Source organism: Chaetomium globosum, genomic scaffold (genome assembly GCF_000143365.1).
Source record: "Chaetomium globosum CBS 148.51 scaffold_2 genomic scaffold, whole genome shotgun sequence".
Taxonomy (NCBI): domain Eukaryota; kingdom Fungi; phylum Ascomycota; class Sordariomycetes; order Sordariales; family Chaetomiaceae; genus Chaetomium; species Chaetomium globosum.
The window spans coordinates 925,149-940,394 of record NT_165977.1 but is presented as its reverse complement, the minus strand read 5'-3'; the positions used below and the strand labels follow the sequence as shown (position 1 = coordinate 940,394).

Sequence of the window (15,246 nt, the reverse complement as noted above, 5' to 3'; positions counted from 1 at the left end):
GCGTGTGTATTGATTATGACGTCTGAGGATTGATGTGTGTACAATGATACAAGCGAAGTCGAAGAATTCACTAGGGACTGAAGCGGTTGCTCAGTTGAGCAGTCTTGTGTTGTTGACCACCTTGCGGCGTGTCCCCACTGGTGAGTGATATTAAGATGATTGAACGTGTAACGGAGGACAACTCCAGAGTTTTATCACAATTATCGCATGGATTACACCGGGTAATTTCCCTAACCAGCTCATATTCTAACCCAACGTCTCTTGATGCTCAATGCCATGTGTACAAACCCACCCATGACTACCAAACGCCATGCTATACCCACCCATCCACAACAGCCTGAAACCCCGCCGATACAATGCCCTTTCACCCATCCCGTCCCCCCATCATGCCATACATAACAACAGTAACCTACTCCTCATCACTACTCTCAACAATGAACCCCGCCCTCGCCCTTGGCCGAGCCCTAGCAACCGGTTTCGCCACCGGCATATCCTCATCCTCATCCTCCCCACCGCCCTTATCTCCAGACCCCTCAGCACCGCCTGGTTTGGTCGTCCGACTGGGATCAGACGACAGAGGCGTGTCATTCGTGACCGCGCCGTCCTTGCTAGACTGCGTGAAGTCCATGGCGTCCGCGTCCGCGTCCGCGTCCACATCGACGTCCATATCCATACCCACATCATCATCCTCGCCGCTGCTGATATCAACCACCCTCTTCTTCTTCTTCTGAGCAGGCTTCCTCCTCTTATTCGGCCTTCTCCCCGCCGCAGCAGGCGCCTCCGCCTCCGACACCGCACTCCCATCCTCCTCCGATCTGCTCTCATCATCCTCATCCCCCTCCTCACTATCCTCCCCACCCGACTCAGCCAGGTCCGCAACCCCCGACTTCCTCTTCCTTCCCCCCACTTTAGGAGGCCTCTCCCCCACCACCGCATCCTCCCCCTCCCCATCATCCCCATCCCCACCACCCATCACCGCGCCCACCAACGCCTCCCACGCCCCTTCCCCGACCCCCTCCGGCCGACTACTCAACCCAAACGTGGCATCCTTCACAGCCTGGCGCTCCTCCTCGCGCGCAAAGAACAGCCGATCGCGCTCCTTATTCCCCTCGTAATCCGAATCGTCCTCGCGCGGATCGACATACATCTCGGACTTGATCTTGCGCGCCTTCTCGAGCTCCTTCTTGCGGCGGGCGCGGGCGCGAGCCTCCGCCTGCGCGTCCGTTTCTGCCGTGTCCGCGTCGGGGTCGTCCGAGCCCCCGCGGCGGCGGCGGCGTTGGAGACGTTTCTTGGGGGGCTCGTCTTGCGCGGTGCGTTTGCGCGCGGTGGGCCCGCCGGCGGGGAATAGGATGCCTGTTCCGTCGTCGCCGTCGTCGTCGGAGCCGTCGTTGATGAGGTCGTTGATGCCGTCGAGGTTGTCGTCGTCATCGTAGGCGGCGCGTTTGCGCGGGGCGGTTTTGCGGCGGAGTTGGTCCTCGGCAAGTTCGCCGTCGTCAAAAATTGGTGGGGTGAACTCGGCTTTGTTGATGAGGGAGATGGTTTCCTTGAGGGCGTCGGCGGTGAGGGTGCCCGGGATAATCCAGATTGCGTCGGGAGTTTCGTCGAGAGTTGGGGCGAGGCGCTCTAGGCCGACGAGTTTCATGAGGAGGCGGAGGTGCGGGTTCTTGAACATGGCTGTGCGGCGCGCATCGGTGTCTGGCCGCATGGTGACGTGATCGGGCGTTTTGGCGGCGATTGCCTCGGCAGACCCGGCCATTACTTCATCGTCTGGCCGTTCGGCTGCCAGGGCCCTCTCGGCGTTTTCCCACGCTCGCCGCTCGCTCTCTGCATCGGAAAGCTGCTTCTTTATCCACCCCAAGTGATCAGTCTGGCTCCTGTCGATCAGAACGCCGACGAGAATCGCAATCTGTTGCTCCCGTTCCACCTCGCGTTTGAACTCGAGCTCGGCGGCCGGCCTGGGGTTGGAGATGGTCTGCTTCTCGTGGCCGTATTCGAGATAGTGAGCGGTGCTGGTGATTTTCGAGAACAACAACTCCGTAAACAGTGCTGGCCGCTCTTCAAGCTTCTTCACGCATTTCCGTATGGTTTGCATCGCGAGATCTTCCCACTCTTTGTACATGGACGAGCTCTTGTCGAGCGGCTCCGGGCCTTTGATCATGTTGTAAAACAGGTGGATGATGTCCAAGCGGAACAGCATGACGCTCATGTCTTGCTTGAAGGCAAGCTTAAAGAAGTACCGATGGGCTCGCTTCAGCTGAGAGTCGTCAAGATCCCGGTAGTATTTGGTGAAGGTGACAAATGTATCGACCACGCCCTGGGGCGCGAACCTCAAGGCAAATCGCTTGAAGTCGAACTTCCTCTCTTGGCTTGTCTTCTCGGCCTGCCTCTCATCATCTGCCGAGTCGTCTTCGGCATCGCCTTGGCCTTCGTCGTCCCCTTGGTCTCCCGCAGCTTTGGCCGCCTTCTTCTTCCGTCGTGTCCTCTTCCGGGAACGGACTTGCAGGTCGACGTTCTCCTTCGAGTATGCCTCGAGGATGCGGACAAAGGTATGTGTGAGTTCGGTGCAAGCATCAAGGTATTCGAACCCCTGGTCTTTATACGTGCGAACAATATTTGCGATCAGATCGTGTGTTGTCTCCTCGTAGAAGAGACGGCTGAGGATATTGTCTGCGATCTCCTCGTTTTCTTCGTTACCCGAACTGGCCATTTCTTGTATGGTTAGGAGAATCTGGGTAAAGCAGCGCATGACTGTGGTCAAGAGCCGCCAATCTTTGTCGCCATAGGCGCGATCCAAGGTACGGCTCATGGTGATAAACATTTCCTGGTTGAGCACCTCGGCAACCAGGTTGAAGCTCCCCACATCTTCGCCCGTTGAGGTTTGATTCTTAGAATCCTTTGCCGCCTTTTTGCGCATCCGTTCCGCTTCCAGGAACCATGCTACTAGATAAAAGAATTGGCTGTGGTGGGATTGCAGCACGTGCGGTGCCTCGCGGTCGAGTGATCTCCTCACGTGCGAAAATAACGGGTTGAAGCCGGAGTCGAGGAACTCGGACACAAAGGACTGAAGTTGCCGGCGGGCTCTCTCATCGAGAGATACTCGAGGGCCGAGGTCCTTGGGTTCCATATCCTCTTTCCTGGCACGCCTAGGCGGCTTAAAGCTTTTGTTGCTGTCCATCTTCCTCTCGCGCGTGGCAGCGTCCAGCAACGCATCCTGGCCCGAAACTGTCGCAAGCTTGCCGCTCTCTCGCTTGACCCAAATCATTGTCCCAAAACGGCTGTGTCGAGTTGGCGCATTTTTGTTGTACGATTTCAGCATGGCCGCCTCCTTCCTCATGGCCGCCGTCAGCTCGTCCTCCTTTATCTTGTGCAGCCGCTTCTCGCTCACGAACAGCTTGCTCGAGTCGACCCGTTTTACGATGTGGAAAATGATATCCAGAATGATCACGTCCTCGGTCCGGAAGTCCTCGCCCATGTTGGAAGCGATGGTGAGTATCGTCAAAAAAATGTCTTGGAAGGTAAACGCGTCGATAAGGGTCGACCGGGAGACTTGGGTCTCATCGCCCTCGTACTTGAGGCCCGGTGGAGGGGCAATCATGGCAATATTTCGCAAGAAGTATAGGATAAGCTTGATGGTAGCCTGGTCGCGAGACGACCGATCACCGTTCGGGATTGCCATGCATGGCAGGGCTATCCTGACAGCGGTGCTGAGGATTGGCGCGACATCGAAGTTTATAATGGCGCGTTTGTAGCCCAGCTGGGCAAGTTGTAGGACGGGCAGGTGGCGATGGTGGTTGACCGTCATGGTCTCGCTGTCTCGCTCGATGGGCCAGGTGAGCGGCACCATGATCTCCAAGCAGGCAAAGGCAATCCGCTCCATGTACTTGCTACTGCTTTCATTGGACACCCACTTGGCCATAATTTGTAGGAGGTCGGAGGTGACAAGATTCGACTCGGCCAAGCATCGAGCGACGTCCATTCGGTTCGTTCTTTCGTCGTAGAAACGGACCCATCTCTTAAGGTCGCGTAGCACCTCGAGGGCGTCGTCTCCGAGAGTATAGCCACCATCATCGTCGACGCCGTAGCCACCGAGCTAGAGGAGGAAATAAAGAGTCAGTGGGGTCCCAATTCCAAGTTCAAAAAGTCTAGAGCATGGGTAGCAACCTACTGCAGACACCAAGCTGGTGATGTATGCCCGCGCTTCGGGATGCACCGTGTCGTTATTGACCCCAACGTCCTCCATTTTGGACAAAGATCACAAAGGCCGCATAGAGTGTGAGGACTCCAACATGTGCAACCCACTGTCCAAAAGCTCACAATCGGGCCGTGGTGTTGACGAGTGTTGACCGATGATAGTGGGTTAAGCGTTTGCTTGGCATGGTCGCGCAAACGCGTCGAAATCCATCAATCAATCAATCAGCGCGACGCGTTCCATCGAGCTTGCTCCCAAATCCACAGTGTATGACAGTGTGTTTCTTGGCATTTCTAGTCGTATTTGGTTTGTTTCGCACTGTATTTAATTGGAGGGGTCCCCCTGGCCAGACTCACCACATGTACGGATTAAGTGTGTTCCCTCCAGAGCGGCTTGCCTCTCTTGTAAAGAGTAGCCGGCACGGTTCATACAAGGCATGTTTATTCGTCACGACCTACTCCGAGCCCCCTCAGGAGCGTGCCCGCTTTATTTTCCGGTCCGAAAACGCTGCATGGTAAAAGACGGAGGGCAAAAGGGGGGAGAGGGGGGGTGGCCGAACACTTTGCGCCACAGAGGCCGAGACCCAGGCGCCGACAGCGAGATCATGATCGAGGGCGTGAGAGGCGGCCAAAGTATCCGTCTGCAGCCGGCCTATGGGGGCTATTTACTGTGCAAGTGCTCCATTATTGACGCGGGTGTGCGAACCGGCAATATATTTTGATTGCCCTAGGTCATTTTTGACGGATCTTGGGTGGCAGGGGCAAAATCTTGCCTGGTGCTCGGCACTGAGTTTCTCTCGGCGTCTCGGACGGCTAGAATCTGTCATCAACCATATTTGCGATCCGTCAGTCTCAGATCGTCGGTTGAAAGCTTGCTAACGGATGACGAAGATGGCGAGAAGGACCGCTATGGTATAGGGGTATAGTAGCCGCCGTGGAGTCAGGGGAAGTTGGAGCAGATGTTGTTGGTACATAGCCGCCCATCTCCGCCGCAGGCATGCCCGCAAGCCTGATGCGTGGTGGCGGCTCGGGTGCGCATCCGCGAGCTATACTGCCCCGCATACGGAAGCAGGAGCTTGTTTCCTGAACCGGGAGGTCGTTCAAGAATCGCGGCCTGCTAACCATCAGCTGACGATAGAGATGGGCCCGCCTGACGCGGAAAGGGTTAAGCCACACCCCAGCCCGCTTTCTGGGGGCGGCCGGCCACATCCCGCGTGTCCAAGGAAGCCGAAAGGCGCATGTTGTTCCTGCGTGAAACCCGGCCCCATGCGGGGAAGAGAAGACGCAGGACGGCATCTCCTCTTCATGCAGCAGCATGGCTCGCAGACTGGGGCCCGGGTCTTGGGTCGCTGGCGCCAACTGCTGCGGCGTGGTTAAACGGTAGTGCTGGGACGTGACGAGAAGTGGTGATCTGAGCCAATGGTTTCGCCAGCTTGGGAAGGCCGACCGGACAAACCCAGACAGCAACGAGGAACCTCAAGAGGAAAGCGTTCCTATTGTGACGAATAGAACCAAGTTGAAACTTGGAAAACCCAGCGGTTCTGTCTCCATTTTATCCGCCGGGATGTTCCAAAACCAGAACGGCGGCATGGCCGGCATGCCGATATCGAAACTTCTCCAAGAATAGAGCCCCCTCGCGTTCGGCCGCTGGAGGCCCCTCGATTCGATACATAACGGAAAATATAACAGCGAAGGCGGCGTTCATGGGTGAAATGTTTCCGGTCATTCCAGGCATCAGGTATTTGACAGCGTGTTGTAGAATTGTGGGCAGGATGTGGCCATCTGAGCCTGGCGTGGGCCATGAATCGTGATGTACACTTGCTTGTCCGTTCCTTAGCGATACTTTCCGTAACGTGGTTGCGGTATTCTTGCTAGGGACTTGCATCGGGGCCGCCTGTCTGAGAGGCGGGCTCGTTGAGAAGCGCAGAGGAGCGCGATTCCCCCTGGGTTTTGAGCCGGCTAGCAGTGCCTGCAACGAAATACAGCCGATAACTGATGGCGCGCGGCTGCAAGCCCAAGAAGTTAGCCGTGTACCTGGGAAGCGGTTCGGAATCTGTTTCCAGCATCCAACCGGACGGTCAAGCGGGATATCAAAACGGAGAATTGAGACGTCGTTCAGTCCCATATCACGGCCATGCCCGCCCTATTTCTTGGCCCTCGTCGAAAATTATCAGTCGCCACAGACCAAAGGAGATTGTCCGCAACTTCTGTCGTGCTTCACGCCACGCAGTCTCGATCGCGCAGGCCGATGGAGTCAAGGCCTGGCCGGGGCCAGACTGGGTCTGGCGTGCTCCACCGAAAGGAGTGATGCCGGCGATGCCGGTGTGATGCTAGAGAAACTCCTTGCCGGATCGACTTCGGCGTGGAGGCCATATCACACAACACATAACATCCCCCTCTTCGCTGAACGGCCGGACACACCTAACCAAGCCGCCATACCCTTAAGGGAAGGTCATATGTGGTGAAGCGTGGGGAAGAGCACGCATTGTTCTGAGTGTTACACCACAAGGTATGCTCAGAGACGAAGGCCCGACTGTCTACCAGCTCCAGACCAGCGCCGCCGAGTCTTGCCTCCAGCCTTTGGAGCCGAGAGCCCGTATGGGCTGCGGCTTTTCCGACTGCCCAATTGGCGCATCGAGGTGTATTGCCGTCAATCCGACCTCTCGCCATGCAATCCACGCGGGTTGATATTAATATGTGCCTAGTGTGCTGACCGGGCCGGTCTCGTGGTCAGTGGAACTTCAACATCATGCATTTCAGTGGTATCATGCACCTAAGAGTAACAAACTTACCAGGCCGAGGAGCGCGCCCCTGAGCCATCCTGGTTTAGCTGTGTGGCGGTTGGTTGCCCAGCTGTGCAGCCCTGCAGCCCCCGTTGAAGGATACGGCACACGGATTCCAGCGCAAGATGATGGAGTTGGGTGGCTGGGCCATTGCCTCGTCGACCACGCCGCGCGAGCTGCACGCCGCCAACCGCGCCTACACAATGTCGCACATTGGAAACAGAGGCGTGTTTTGGTTGGCCCCAGAGCTCAGATGGTGCCGCCACATCGAGGATACGGCGGCAGCTTGCCTCCTGACGACCCGCAGTAACATGGAATAACGCGGACACGCTCAGACTTGAGATACTTGGCCGCAAAGGAACATATGGCTTTGCGCCACCGTACTGCCCATAGAGCTACTCGCTCGGCAGCGGGAGCAGGCCCACGTTTGTTTGGCGGAAAGAGACGAGTTTGCCTCCTGGGGTGAACCGCGCGCATGGGTCTTTGACCGTGGTAAAATGCGGGAGGGCGCCGAGTATAGCAACCAGATTGTCCGTGACCTGCTCCCGAGTCGGTCCACAGCTGACTCCAAACGGGAGGAATCATAGGATGTGAGGTTTTTGATGCAGCGCTCCCTCAAAAAACATTACGCCAGACTCGCGACGAGGCACGGGCGAGCTTGGACTACCGCAGTCGGAGTATGAGTCAAGATTCTGACGGATGGGGTACGCGGGAGGTGTGGTTGTGCGTTTGTTCGCATCCCGCCGTGGACCATGCTCTGGCCCCTGAGAACTGATCCGGGCGCTGCTCCTCCTCCAGCCTCGTCTCGGAGCACCGCCTGGCGCAGTCAATAGGTAGATATATCAGCTGATTGGAGAACCCGACGGGAAAGTGCATTGTCAAGGGCAGCTGCCCATCACAGGGGCTCCTAGATCTCGTCCGACCTGCTACGCTTGTGCCCCCATTAACGCAGCTCGGAAACCACAATGACGGTGCAACTCTCGTATTGGTGCAACCAGAGCATGTAGCTGGGTGCCAGGGGTTTCGTTCACTGTCAGGCGCTGCAAGAACTCGGGAAAGCGGCTCTGGGAGTTCTTGCACGAGAAGACCACTCTTCTTTCTTCAGCCGCGAACGACTTGGCTTTTCTGATTTGCTCGTGCCTGAAATCCCGTCTCGCCACACATGGTGGTGGTGGTGCCGTGTCTTGTCTCTGGCGAAGAACCGGATTCCAAGAAATCATGATTACAATAGCCTATTCAGTCAGGGCACACCCAGGGCCTTATGACTGGAGCCATCACTCACAGCATTGTACCCCCATGGACTCTTCCAAAAGCCGAGTGGAAACTGCATCAAGGCTACCGGGGGTGATCGATGAAGTTGGCGGCTGTGAGCAAACAACTCAGCACGCGGACCCTTTTGAAAGGACGCGTATCAACACTCATTCATCCATCATGATACATTCAAGGAGGTGCCGAGAACCGGGGCCGAGAGGACGGGATCTCTGCAGAGGCATTTCGGGTCCTCGGGTGCCGAGATCTCAGGCCCGCAAACTCGCAAACAAGCTGCCGAGCATTTTGATACCCCGCATTCATTCGTGGGAATGCACGCAGTTCGTGGTCGAACTCGGGTCGAATCGGTGTGTATTGTGCTAACCAAACAGGTGAACTCGATGGTGTAGTCGATGGTCGGGTTGAATCTGATACGTAAAGGGGGCAAGCCGACGAGCTGCAGCTGCATCTGGATCCTCACGCCAAAGCCGTGGTTTACTGCGTTTGCAAGACCAGGCCTGCTGAGTGAGACAAGAACTTGATGGATGTCTGTCCCATCGGCGAGATGTGGAGGCCGAGTTTCGGTATCTGATCGCCCATCAGCAAGACCAAAGTGATCGGGTGGTGAGTTAGCGCCATTGCTGGACTACTGGACCCTGACCGACGCTTCAAACCGCGACACCCCTTTTTTCTGCGCTTCGCTCGGACGGCTGCGTCTTGTCAAAACCTGAAGAAATGCTCGACAAGATGGAAGTCAAGCTCAAAGCGGAACTCGCATCCTCAAGCTCCGGCCCTTGTTGTCATGATCATCGCAACCAGGGCAGCTTTGGGAATAGGCCAGGGGTCATTCCCGGCACAGGATCAGATCTCAGTGGCTGTTCCACAGGGAAATGGCGTTGTTTCGGCCACCAACCATCCGCCTTCCCGTCGCGCCATCCCAAATTCGGACATGCTTCCAGAATCTTACGGGAATCCAATCGGCATCGCTGGCATTGGATTTCACCAGCCCCAGCACGTGCAAAGGCAGTTCCTGCCGAGCGGGACCGCAACTGTTTGACGTCCATCCGAGGCCACCTCCCGAACTTGAAGATGTGATCCCGACCCAAAGCGATGTCCGTTGATGGGTTTTGCCTAGACCTGGGAGAGTCCGGTAGTTGTTCTTACTGCCGCGGATATTTTGCTGTATTGTATGTATGTGCACACATACTCTAGACGAGTCGACTGGTCGCCCATGTGTTGTAACACAGTGCGATGCAGGAAACGCGATTCCTAAGCTGGTGACGGTTAGCTGCAATACGCCAGCCACTCCAATGCACTTTACAGGGGCATCTGCATGGTTTTGCGGGAAAGGGGGGCCTTTTTCTCGCTCTTCGTTAAGGCAAAAAAAAAAAAAAGCAAAGCACATCCGTCCACATTGACCCTCCTTACAGTATGGAAATTGGTTCCGGTAGTTTGTGGGATGATGCCTGTGCGGGCTGAAACCGGCAGTCGCGGGATTTCTTGGAAATGAAGAAGGTAGGTGACGGGTCGAGAGTTGTCAGGTTCCCATGGTTCAATACTCAAATTCCATTCTGAAATGCGCTTTCAGTATCGGTTGAGAGCTCTTTCCTTCTCCCCCGCTCCATGACCTGCCCAGTAAGCGAATTCTGCATTACACATTAGTTACACCAAATCAGATTTGGAATGTTTTCCGTCTTTGCGCAACTCACAAGCTGAAGCTTCGTCACCAACTGATCTCTATGCCAATCTGGACTCCAATCCTTAGCTCAGATATCGATGCCAGGTCCCCACTTACCCGCCGCAATCTGAACAAGCGCCCACACCAACAAAACTCAAATTCTTCTTGTTCACATAGTTACTGACAAATAAGCGCATCTAGGTTATAGGTACCGAGCTACGCGTCCGCAACCGCCGTCGGTGACCGAGACTCGTCTTTTCATCATTCGTTTGCCCATCACCATGTGTCATCGAAAGCCACGGTCACACAGCATCTTCCATGCGGCAGGCAATCATTTCGTGACGGGCCTAGCCGTCAGTGTCCCCCGCCTTGTAACGATCGACTCCCGGGCGCCTCCACGCGGCTCCCTTTTTTACGCAATACTTCGTACATACCTACCTACATACATACATAATTGTACGAAGTATACGAAGTACTTTTCTTCGCTCCAACACACGCTTCAGATGCGTCATCACCAGGGCCAGCTTGAGGCACGGCATCGAACATGAGGATGACCGGGCTGATTGACCCTGCAAAAGTGATTCCAGGGCACACAAGCCCACATGGGCAGGAAAGCAGTCGCAAGCGAAAACAAGCGAAAACAAACGGGTTGCGTCGCCCGACGATCTGATGCAGCAGCGGCAGCGGAGCCTGGTCTGGCGTTCTGTGTGCTCCCGTGGAAGACGCCTGGAAGGGCACGCATGGTTGGGCGGGATCTCACCCCAGCAAGCCGCTTCTCCACCTGTCACTCCTGGCATCTCGCGGCTGCGCCGGTCGTGTGGGTTGTTGTTCTGCTGGTGCACTCTGCGGTGCCTTCTCATGGACGCGTCGTCGCCTTCTTTGCTGGCCCCCAACCGAACCCCCCCTTGATGAAACTGTCGGTGCCACCCCTGTTGGAAAAGAAGGCTCAAACGATGCACTGTCTCTGATCTCGGCTGCGCTAAGAGGTTAGCTAGCCACACCCCCTCCCCCAAAACCTTGAGACACATTGATCGAACCGTGGAAAAGCTTCCACCGTTGGGAGCCACACTCAAGCCCAGGGCGCCCTGGCCCGGCTTGTCGCGACGCACGTCGCGCCCACCACCCTCTCTCAATGCGACCCTTCCGATGCACGACACCTTGCCCTTGGCCCGCTTACCACAGCAGTGCTCCTGTGTTTCCCACCACCCCGTCGCACCAAACCCCACTGGGATCCGTACTCGCCGCTGTTTGGGCGCCTGGGTGGAGATCAGCCTGCGGCTTGTTCGGCGCTGCTTCCCACCTCTCCGAAGGCCCCTGTTTTCAGACGAGATGCGATGCCATCACAGCTCTTCCCCAGACGCCTCGCTCCCCTGCCGGGTCGGCACTCGTTTCGAGAAGGCGCGCACACAGGAATGGTGCGGCGGCGCAGCTTGCCCAAATGCCGCGCCATGTCAGGGTAACCCGCTCACCACTGCCGCGACCCGTCAGCCTAGACAGACATATTCGTAGTTACCCTGGAGAGTGGGCTGCCGCCACCGTCTACGCCGGCCCATTAGAAATAACTAGACATGTCTGTCTGCGTGTCTCGCTCGCCGCGCCCAAGACCAAATCTGCGAGCTTCACACTCCGCAGACATGGAGGATATCGGCCTTCTGGGTCACTCCTCTCCCACGACGAGTCGCTCTTCGAACTTGGGCGGCGCCGTTCACAATCGCTCGATGCAGGGCTACCTACCCCAGGCTAAATCCTCAGGCATTGAGCGCTACCGTTCGGAGCTGAGCACATCTAAGCCGGTTAACCTCCTTCCTAATCGGCACAGTACACGGCTGCATACCACCGTCGCCGCCGTTGCTACACAACCTCACCACAACTTCAAGCAGGCCTCAACTGCGTAGCCACTTCCTTGGTTCAGATGCGGCGAAGACAGAAGAGATCTGCTCGTCCGTGCTGTTCCATCTTCCCTCGTCCTTTTCCGTCCAAGCTGGCCAGGGCTAAACACCACAAACTCGCACTCCCCACCTCCAACACCACCATCACAGGCCAGCGTTGCCGTTTCGAGACGACTGCCGCCAAACATGGACCGCCTGTTAGTCGCACTGTCAGCACCAGCTTGTGCAGCTCTCCTGTCATTTTGTTGCCCGATCTGCATCCACACCCCTGTCGACGTTGCCTTCACTCCCCTCTCCGCAGACCAAGCAACAGGCACCGCACCCACCCCCGAACCTTGCTTGGAGATCAAGGTCCGCGATTGGCTAAGGCCGACTGGGAACTCAACAACGGTCATGCTTTCCGTGGAGTCGACACAGATGTAATGTGGACCAAGGACCAATCAGCCACCCCTCAATGCTCGAGCCGAGATGCCATGCCACCTCTCCATGCAGCTCTGCAAGCTCTCGTTGAGGGTTTTTGTTTTCTTGCCACACTCCTGCCCGCCCAGAAGTTGCGGCTGCATCGAGGCGGCTGCGCGGTTAGGCTGTCAGATCGGTGCGGGCGCGCCCCTGTCAAGAGAGTCTGTGTTGTTCCCGGACGGCGCCCACACGGGTTCCTCATGTATGGCGTGTGGTTTGATGGACCATTTCTCTCGCCTGCCTCACTGTCTGTATCGGATGTATGAGTGGGCGTCACTGCGCCAAATAGGCCCTCGTCTCTTCTACGTCTCTTCATACATGCGGACACGCAGTCCGCCCTCGCAACTCACACCCTGCCCAAGCCTGCTGGGTGTGTGCTACTCCTCATCTTCGTCCTGTTCCTCAAACCCTTGCCTTTCGTTGCTTGTCACCGGTCTTGCCATCAACGTTTCCCGTCCGTTTTTCGGCTTCCTCTTTGCGTGCCAGCGGTGACTTACGGTTGGTTCCATCAACGCCCGAGCACAGCATTAGCCATTCAGCCGAGATCTTGTGTGGTCCAGCAGCTTCTCACTATAGCCCTGCTGCTCGCCTCTGCCCTTGACCACAGAGGAGTGGCCCCGATCGCTAGATGGTGTGGCTCAGCCAGCCGGCAGACCACCGGTGCCAAACCCGATATTATTATAGCGGAGTTCATAGCTCGCGGCTTTTGTCTAATCGAGGCACCCGCCCCCAGACGACACCCCTGTTTCAAGCCGTCCGTTATAGCACCCGTCTGCTGTCAGGTACCAGGTACCCCCCCTCCCCCCAGCTCCCCCAGTCAGCCAGTCCCATCCATTCTTGCGGTTGCCCGTGCAGACCCTGGCCTGATTTCGAATGCGGCCTCGGCGCTCCTCCGTTGTGGACTGGGTTCTCCGCCGGTATTGATCCCACCTCCATCCCACCTTAGGGACAGGGGACCAAGGGAGCGGGCCTTAATACCACCAAGGACAGCCCTCGAGAACCATAACTCCCGGATCTATTCCGTTCTCGAGGAATATCCACCAGCAGACCGGCCCCGCCGTGAATTGGCTAAAACACCCAACATCACCCAAGATATCTTACTGCCTTCAGGCTCCTCAGGCCAGGGTCAACCTTTTCTCCTGCGTGTTCATCGACCATCCTCACTGTCAAACCGACGACCACGGCCGATAACAACCCGGCTTACCATAGGACGAAAGCTACTGGACTAGGGACGACGACACTGGTGGATTCGTCTGATCTTTGTCCTAACTGGCGGGAACCTGTCTTGCTGGTACGACACTCATCGTCCCGAGGGATTTATCTCTTCATTCGACGCTGCTGCTGTCTAGTTTCATCCACGGAAAGGCCCTGGAAGGCCGGCCATAGACAAATCTTCAACGATCGCCGTCGACTCCCAGCACGTTTCGACCCCCTGCCTCTACATAGATCGTGGAGATCTACTGAGATCAGCAACCAAGGCCGTGATTTTGGAGGTAGCAGACCCGCCCACCCGGTGTTGCTGTCGGTGATGTGCACCCGTGGCTTTTGACCTTTCGTACACCAACTCCAGCACTCACTCGCTTCTATCGCCACCCCGTCATTCGCTTTTCCACCTGCCTCGTGGACATCAACCTGCGTTACTGGGGCGACCATCAGCCCTCCTTGATAACCACCAGAGACACCTTTACCCTCGTCCATCACCGACAAACAATTCCAAATGCTTGTTACCAGGCACACCGCTACGGAGCAGAGTTCTTGGTCCATAAGCAAGTTCGAAACCGCCTTTCGCAAGTCTGCGGAGAAATTACGCATGTCGAACAACTTCGACACGGTGACGCAGTCGGACTGGCAGGGCCAGTACTCGTTTCTTCCACCAGGCGACAACACCATCTTTTCGCAGCCATACGAACATGTGACAGGCTCGACCGAGAACGCAGAGTCGCAAGCGCAGCCACGGACGGTGGTTTCGCCGAGCGAGGGGCCTAAGCCGGAGGGCTCGCCCTTGGATCATCGCCTCGACCCTCTCGGTCTGCGCCAGCCAAAGCAACCGTCGCCGATCCCAGAGCAACCAGAAAACCAAGGAGACCAGTATCCACCCAAGGCGCCCGAGTTGGCACACGAAGAGTCATCGACCTCGACAGAGACCCGGGGCATGTCCTTGGGATCGAACCCCCTGAGCTCGGTATCCTCGGCGGGACAAGGTTCCGAGACCGCGCCGAGCCACTCGGGAAACGAGGGGCAGGCCGTCATCAAAGAGGAGGATGAAGAGGTGGTGGAGGACGAGGACATGATTGAAGGCGAGGTAGATGGAGACGCACAAGCCCAGCCGCAGACGGCCGCAGAGAGGACCGCGCAGCGCCGGAAGATGAAGCGCTTCAGGTACGTCACTCCGAAGGTGTTCACTAGAGAAAAAGCAAGCAATGGCTAATACTCCCCAGGCTCACTCACCAACAAACGAGGTTCCTAATGAGCGAATTCGCAAAGCAGCCGCATCCCGATGCCGCTCACCGCGAACGGCTCTCGCGAGAAATCCCCGGGTTGAGCCCACGGCAAGTGCAGGTGTGGTTCCAGAACCGGTAAGTTCCCGATCCGAGGTTGCCGTCTTGGGCTCGAGCACAGCAAACGGCGAACTAACTGGTAGCTAGCCGTGCCAAAATCAAGCGTTTGACCGCCGACGATCGTGAGCGGATGATGAAGATGAGGGCAGTCCCGGAAGATTTCGACAGCCTGAGCGCACTCCACTCCCCATATGGCGCTGTCCATGGCCTAGGAACACCCATTACCTCGCCAGTTGATCTCGGCGGTTCTTCGTACGCGGACCATATGATGCGGCCACTCATGGTGGATGTAAGGCGGCATGAGGGTGACGAGCATCTATCGCCGACCGGCCTCAGCCCGGCGTTTGGCAGCATAGGTTTCAACCCGTCTGCTGGACTCAGCACCCCGGACATTCTCTCACCTATTTCACCCACCTCCACCGACCGATACGGTTACCCGAACC

At 56.9% G+C, this 15,246-nt stretch overlaps 3 protein-coding genes across 3 annotated transcripts in view; 1 reads left to right on the top strand and 2 right to left on the bottom strand.

The window, feature by feature from the left end:
* Nucleotides 1-409: 409 nt before the first annotated feature.
* Nucleotides 410-4,240, bottom strand: CHGG_02424 (uncharacterized protein; the record flags this gene model as incomplete). Its single annotated transcript, XM_001228939.1, has 2 exons — nucleotides 410-4,090; nucleotides 4,166-4,240. The coding sequence occupies 2 exons, from the start codon at nucleotides 4,238-4,240 to the stop codon at nucleotides 410-412; spliced, it is 3,756 nt and encodes a 1,251-aa protein (XP_001228940.1).
* A 5,563-nt stretch (nucleotides 4,241-9,803) lies between these two features.
* On the bottom strand, nucleotides 9,804-11,347 carry CHGG_02423 (uncharacterized protein; the record flags this gene model as incomplete). Its single annotated transcript, XM_001228938.1, has 5 exons — nucleotides 9,804-9,865; nucleotides 10,015-10,050; nucleotides 10,344-10,466; nucleotides 10,658-11,211; nucleotides 11,304-11,347. 5 exons carry the CDS (start codon nucleotides 11,345-11,347, stop codon nucleotides 9,804-9,806), a joined length of 819 nt encoding a protein of 272 aa, XP_001228939.1.
* A 2,615-nt stretch (nucleotides 11,348-13,962) lies between these two features.
* CHGG_02422 (uncharacterized protein) overlaps nucleotides 13,963-15,246 on the top strand; it is a gene marked incomplete at both ends in the record, with an annotated part of 2,602 nt that continues 1,318 nt past the window's right edge. The window contains 3 exons of the mRNA XM_001228937.1: nucleotides 13,963-14,624; nucleotides 14,705-14,821; nucleotides 14,891-15,234. Coding sequence (XP_001228938.1) covers nucleotides 13,963-14,624; nucleotides 14,705-14,821; nucleotides 14,891-15,234 — 1,123 coding nt within the window. The remainder of the gene's footprint in view (nucleotides 14,625-14,704; nucleotides 14,822-14,890; nucleotides 15,235-15,246) is intronic.